General features: G+C 46.4%; 1 protein-coding gene across 1 annotated transcript in view; it reads right to left on the bottom strand.

Moving 5' to 3' along the window:
* Positions 1 to 7,500, bottom strand: part of LOC134458636 (leucine zipper putative tumor suppressor 3) — a 36,708-nt gene that overhangs the window by 9,429 nt on the left and 19,779 nt on the right. Inside the window, exons 8-9 of the mRNA XM_063211065.1 lie at positions 6,970 to 7,080; positions 5,951 to 6,076 (exon numbers count right to left, since the gene is read on the bottom strand). Of these exons, the coding sequence (XP_063067135.1) occupies positions 5,951 to 6,076; positions 6,970 to 7,080 (237 nt within the window). The remainder of the gene's footprint in view (positions 1 to 5,950; positions 6,077 to 6,969; positions 7,081 to 7,500) is intronic.

Genomic DNA, 7,500 nt, shown 5'->3' with positions numbered 1-7,500 from the left:
ACGTGATAAAAAGGGTCCACGTGTGTGAGTAGGCTATGTGTTTCAACCCTTTCGTAGGATCCGGTATCCGGTTCCGGATCCGGCAGGATCTTAAGCAGTGGATCCGGTATCCGGCAGGATCCTAAAAATCAGGATCCGGTGCATCTCTACTTCAAACATAGGTATTTTGTAACGGCCAACTAGACGAGCACACTAATACGTAGTGCAATGAAGTGTACCTTAAATGGCCAAAATAGTATATTATGCACTAAATGCAGTCATCTGGAGTACACTTTAAACATAGGTATTTATTACAGGGGGTGTTGTGGTGCAGTGCGCTGATCCCGCCCCATACATTATATACGGCGCGCTGCTCCCCCCTCATACATTATATACGGCGCGCTGTGTGACTGATCTCCCCTCAGACATTATATGCGGCGCGCTGTGTGACTGCTAATCTCCCCTCAGACATTATATGCGGCGCGCTGTGTGACTGATCTCCCCTCAGACATTATATACGGCGCGCTGTGTGACTGCTGATCCCCCCCCCATACATTATATACGGCGCGCTGTGTGACCGCTGATCCCCCCCCCCATACATTATATACGGCGCGCTGTGTGACTGCTAATCCCCCCCCATACATTATATACGGCGCGCTGTGTGACTGATCCTCATACATTATATACGGCGCGCTGTGTTACTGATCCCCCCTCATACATTATATACGGCGCGCTGTGTGACTGATCCCCCCTCACACATTATATACGGCGCGCTGTGATCCCCCCTCATACATTATATACGGCGCGCTGCTCCCCCCTCATACATTATATACGGCGCGCTGTGTGACTGATCCCCCCTCATACATTATATACGGCGCGCTGTGTGACTGCTCCCCCCCCTCATACATTATATACGGCGCGCTGTGTGACTGATCCCCCCCCAGACATTATATGCGGCGCGCTGTGTGACTGATCTCCCCTCAGACATTATATACGGCGCGCTGTGTGACTGCTCCCCCCCCAGACATTATATGCGGCGCGCTGTGTGACTGATCTCCCCTCAGACATTATATGCGGCGCGCTGTGTGACTGCTCCCCCCCCCATATATTATATACGGCGCGCTGTGTTACTGATCCCCCCCCCCATACATTATATACGGCGCGCTGTGTGACTGCTCCCCCCCCCTCATACATTATACAGTGCCCTCCATAATTATTGGCACCCCTGGTTGAGATGTGTTAAAAGCCTTAAAATAAATTCAGTGTTTATTGCAGAAGAATACTGTCACACTGAAAATTGTAGGAAAATGTAGCCTTCAACTCAAATGAATTGTAAGAAAATAAAAAAATCCCTGACTAAAAAATAATTATTTTTCATTAAATCACCTGTTCCACAATTATTGGCACCCTTAACAATTCCCAGGAAATAAATATAATTGAAGCATTTCTGTCATTTCTACAGTAGTTTACAAAGTTTACCAGAGTATGTAGGAACATTTAATTAGTAATTCATCACTTCCTGTTTCCCTGGGGTATAAATATGACGTGACACCGAAGCCATTTCTCTTATCCACTCTTAAACATGGGAAAGACAAAGGAACACAGCATACAAGTGAGGCAGATGTGCGTCGACCTTCACAGGTCAGGCAGAGGCTACAAGAAGATTGCCACTCAACTGCAGCTGCCCATATCCACTGTGAGAGGAATAATTAAGAAGTTCAAAACAACTGGAACAGTGGTAAACAAGCCTGGACGAGGACCCAAATTTATTTTGCCACCACGCACAGTGAGGAGGATGGTAAGAGAAATCAAAAGATCTCCAAAGCTCACTGTTACAGAATTACAACAAATGGTAGCATTCTGGGGTCACAAAGTCTCCAAATCAACCATCAGGCGCTGTCTACACGCCAACAAGCTGTTTGGGAGGCATGCACGGAGAAAACCTTTCCTCACTCACAATCATAAACGCAAACGTCTGGAGTTCGCCAAGCGGTATTGGGGCTTCAACTGGGACCGTGTGCTTTGGTCAGATGAGACCAAGATTGAGCTTTTTGGCAACAAACACACTAAGTGGGTCTGGCGTGCCACGAAAGATGCGCATGCTGAAAAGCACCTCATACCCACTGTGAAGTATGGGGGTGGGTCAGTGATGCTGTGGGGCTGTTTCGCTTCCAAAGGCCCTGAGAACCTTGTTAGGGTGCATGGCATCATGAATGCTTTGAAATACCAGGACATTTAAAATCAAAATCTGTTGCCCTCTGCCCGAAAGCTGAAGCTGGGTCGTCACTGGGTCTTTCAGCAAGACAATTACCCTAAACATATGGCCAAATCTACACAGAAATGGTTCACCAGACACAAAATCAAGCTCCTCCCATGGCCATCTCAGTCCCCAGACCTCAACCCCATTGAGAACCTGTGGGGTGAGCTGAAGAGGAGAGTACAGAGTAGAGGACCCAGGTCTCTGGATGATTTAGAGAGATTCTGCAAAGAGGAATGGCTGAAGATCCCTCTTTCTGTCTTTTCCCATCTTGTGAAACAGTATAGGAGAAGATTAGGGGCTGTTTTGTTGGCAAAAGGGGGTTGTACAAAATATTAATACATTAATACATTAATTAATACATTAATATTAATACATTAATTAATGAATACATTAATACATAATGACACATTATTTGATGTCAAATAATTATTTCTTTATGTGGGATTTTTTTCCCCACTGAATAAATGCACTTGTATTGAAGGTTGGATTTTTCTCTTTTTTTTCCATTAAAGTCCCATATTGTTTAGAAAAAAAAATAAAATAATTGGAACCTAAAAAACACATCTCAACCAGGGGTGCCAATAATTATGGAGGGCACTGTATACGGCGCGCTGTGTGACTGATCCCCCCCCAGACATTATATGCGGCGCGCTGTGTGACTGATCTCCCCTCAGACATTATATACGGCGCGCTGTGTGACTCATACATTATATACGGCGCGCTGTGTGACTGCTCCTCATACATTATATACGGCGCGCTGTGTGACTGATCCTCATACATTATATACGGCGCGCTGTGTGACTGATCCCCCCCCAGACATTATATGCGGCGCGCTGTGTGACTGATCTCCCCTCAGACATTATATACGGCGCGCTGTGTGACTGATCCCCCCCCAGACATTATATACGGCGCGCTGCTCCCCCCTCATACATTATATACGGCGCGCTGTGTGACTGATCCCCCCTCATACATTATATACGGCGCGCTGTGTGACTGCTCCCCCCCCTCATACATTATATACGGCGCGCTGTGATCCCCCCCCATACATTATATACGGCGCGCTGTGTGACTCATACATTATATACGGCGCGCTGTGTGACTGATCCCCCCCCATACATTATATACGGCGCGCTGTGTGACTGCTGATCCCCCCCCCATACATTATATACGGCGCGCTGTGTGACTGCTCCCCCCTCAGACATTATATACGGTGCGCTGTGATCCTACAACACCTGCTGTTCGGGGGGACAATACTGTGGAACTGATTCCATCTCTGCCGCCGTCGTCTGCCCACCTCTCCACAACACCTACTGCTCCATATCACAATGGACCTAAAACCAATCACTCCGTCTACATGTTGTTGTACTTTTGTTCAGTCCCTGTATGTCTTTGTGTTTGAAATGTGCTTGTTTTTATGTTCTATGTTATGTAAAGCGTCTTTGAGTGTCTTGAAAAGCGATATACAAAATAAATGTATTATTATTGTTATGGGCTTGCATGCCCATGCGGACCCGGGTTCGAGCCCAGCCTGGCTCGTAAGTAAGTAAGTAAGTTTAATTTATAAGCACATTTAAAAAGGAAGAACTGACCAAAGTGCTGTACAGTGTCAGACTAAAATACTAAAATTAAGCAATACTAAAAATTTGATTAAAAACAAGATAAAGTCAACAGTAAGAATAAAACACATAAGATACAAAAGGTCTTCCACAGTGAATAAAAAGGCAAGATGAAATTACATGGATAAAGATAAATACGTAAATAAAAATAAGAAAAAACTGAAAAAAGGATGAAACTAGGAAGCAAAGGCCAATGTGTAGAAATGTGTTTTAAGTGTCCCAACCACAGTGGGTTTACATACAGTGTTGAATCTCGCCCTCCAACCCGTGCCTGCAGTTCACCTAGGGAGCGCTGTCGAGACAGCAGAGCTCATAAGGCTGGGGCTAATAACTTGACATTGTGCTCGCTGTCGGCTGAAACTTGACAATATTACTGTAAGTTCTGAAAAACCAATGTGGATTTCAATGAAATGTACAATAACCTGGGAGTTATGTCCTTCTGATTTCCTACAGCTTTGGCATTTATGAGTCAGGCTCCGCTAGCATCTTGCTAACAAAATTGCTTTACGGCCGTCGTGATCACAGCAATGCAGCCGGCCGACCAATCCAAACGCAGTGTGTGAAGCCACTCGTGACGTCATATTGACAATAAAGTCGTATTTTACAAAGATCCAGAGAGTTTAAACATTCAAACTAAGTGCTGTTTGAAAGGATAATTCATCCTGCCTTTGGGAAAAATAAAATGAAACGACGATACCAATTCTCTCCCAAAGCAATGGCAGCATCTGTGGATGAGCTCCATGGACCCCATTCATTCTAACAGCCTCTGCGCTCCTTGACGCTCCTCTGCGCTGTCTGGATGGCGCCACTTAGTGGACAGTACCACCCGGAAAAAGTCGCGAGATTCCTCTCTCGTACTACCCATAAACACTCTCTGGTCCCAACCCTGCCCCATCTCTCTCCCCTCACTTCCTGTTATACTCTGCTGTCACTTCCTGTTTTAATCAGAGAGGGTTTATAGAGGAGAGACCAAACTGACAGCTTCTTCCGGGTGGTACTGTCCACGAGGCGGCGATGTTCAAGCAGAGGAGAGCCGTCAGAATGAATGGGGGTCCTATGAAGCTCCACAATAGACGCAACTGATGTGTCGGATATGGAAGGTCACCGGTTTTCATTTTATTTTTCCTAAAGGAAGTGTACATTACCCTTCCAAATGGCACTTGGTTTGATTTTTTAAACTCACTGCATTTTTTTTTTTAAAACACGCATTTTGTGCATGAATAACGTGAAACTCAATTACCCAGAATGCTGCACGTGAGCTCTCTACCCGGGTGATTCTGGAAAACAAACATGGCGGCAACTCGCTTTACTACCTTAAGAATGTGTTAATCCGACGCTAGATTTCTTAACTGATGAAAATCGAAGGCAGAAATCAACATTGTAGTGTCTAAATATGAGGTCGATTGGTCTATTTGTGGCGTACATCACGATCGGCTGAGTTGTTGGCCTCACGTTTGTCAGTTAGCCTGTGGCTAGGCTACGTCTCGCCTACGTTATCATCCGGTTTAGTTCCCCATTCACCAATCGGATGTCGTCATTTCCTTAGCTAGAAGCAAGTGAAGACTGACTCACAAATGTCAAAGCTGTAAGAAACTAGACGGATATAACTCCTAGGTTACTGTGTTTTTAATATTAATGTTTAATTTGCAGTCAGAGACGACCGTAATATGTTCAGGTTTCAGCTGCTAGGGAGGACTTATTGTGAGTGATTAGCCCCAGCCCAATAGGGGAACCCCAATCTGCTCTGTCTGAACAGCGCCCCTAATGCAAATCCATTGAACTGCTGCCAAATTTTGTATAATGGGGCGAATAGCATGTGGAACGGCTATAGGTAGAAAGGCTATGTTATAATCTCCAGTCACTTCCTGTTATAATCTGCTGTCACTTCCTGTTATAATCTCCTGTCAATAAAGGCATCTTCCTCTCCTCCTCTCTACTTTGCTGTTATCACTAAAGGCACAAAGCCACCAGAAATATATCTTCATATGTAATGTATGTATTATATGTATTTTTACTTGTCCCTCAGTCCAACCATCTAGCACACCATCCACATTCACATCCATATGTGTGTGTGTGTGTGTGTGTGTGTGTTCACCTGTGCGGAGAGCTCCTTGAGCTGGCCCCGTAGTGCGACCATCTCGCCCCCGCGCTGGCCCACCTCCGCCTGGGAGTCGCGCAGCTGCTGCTTTAACAACGAGATCTCACCTGCCTTCTGACACACCTGCACACACACACACACACGCACGCACGCACGCACGCACGCACGCACGCACGCACGCACGCACGCACGCACGCACGCACGCACGCACGCACGCACGCACGCACACACACACACACAAACACACACACACACACACACACACACACACACACACACACACACACACACACACACACACACACACACCATTAGAACAGCTGCTGCTTTAACAACGAGATCTCACCTGCCTTCTGACACACCTGCACACACACACACACACACACACACACACACACACACACACACACACACACACACACACACACACACACACACACACACACACACACACACACACACTCCTCTGCTCACCTCCCACTGCGTCTCCTCTAGTTGGGGCAGGATGTGAGCTTGCTCCTTCCTGTAGTCCAGGCACACACACACACACACACACACACACACACACACACACACACACACACACACACACACACACACACACACACACTCCTCTCCTCACCTCCCACTGCGTCTCCTCTAGTTGGGGGAGGATGTGAGCTTGCTCCTTCCTGTAGTCGAGGCACACACACACACACACACACACACACACACACACACACACACACACACACACACACACACACACACACACACACACACACACACACACACACACACACACACACACACACACACACACACACCCTGGTCTGGCCTCCTCTGCTCACCTCCCACTGCGTCTCCTCTAGTTGGGGCAGGATGTGAGCTTGCTCCTTCCTGTAGTCCAGGCACACACACACACACACACACACACACACACACACACACACACACACACACACACACACACACACACACACACACACACACACACACACACACACACACACCCTGGTCTGGCCTCCTCTGCTCACCTCCCACTGCGTCTCCTCTAGTTGGGGCAGGATGTGAGCTTGCTCCTTCCTGTAGTCCAGGCACCTCCTCTCCAGCTGGTCTCTCTGCTGTAGCAGGGCGGCGATCTCCTCCTGAATACACAACACAATTAATAATTTAATAATAACAATAATAAAAATAATAATAATAATAATAATAACAATAATAATAATAATAATAATAATAATAATTGTATTTTGTATAGCACTGTGTCATACAAGGCATGTAACTCAAAGTGCTTAACAAATGGGGAAAAAACATCATTGTTAGAGATGGATTTAAAAGGAGAGGTATAGAGGAGAGGCAGAAAAAGCAGGAAGGCAGAGGAAGAAGAGATAGACAGAGATTGTAGAGTCATAAGGTCAACGTAGGATAGGACCAGGATTCTTAGATGTGTAAGGTCCATAGTGGCTGGGCCTATCATAAGTCATAGATAGTCACACAGAGATTGGGCGCTCAGGTGCGGCCCCTGGTGGCATCAGGGGTGAGGAAAAACTCCCTTTCGCTTGATT

Source organism: Engraulis encrasicolus, chromosome 11 (genome assembly GCF_034702125.1).
Source record: "Engraulis encrasicolus isolate BLACKSEA-1 chromosome 11, IST_EnEncr_1.0, whole genome shotgun sequence".
Lineage (NCBI taxonomy): Eukaryota > Metazoa > Chordata > Actinopteri > Clupeiformes > Engraulidae > Engraulis > Engraulis encrasicolus.
The sequence above is the reverse complement of the archived record's forward strand: the minus strand, read 5'-3'. Positions and strand labels throughout refer to the sequence as shown.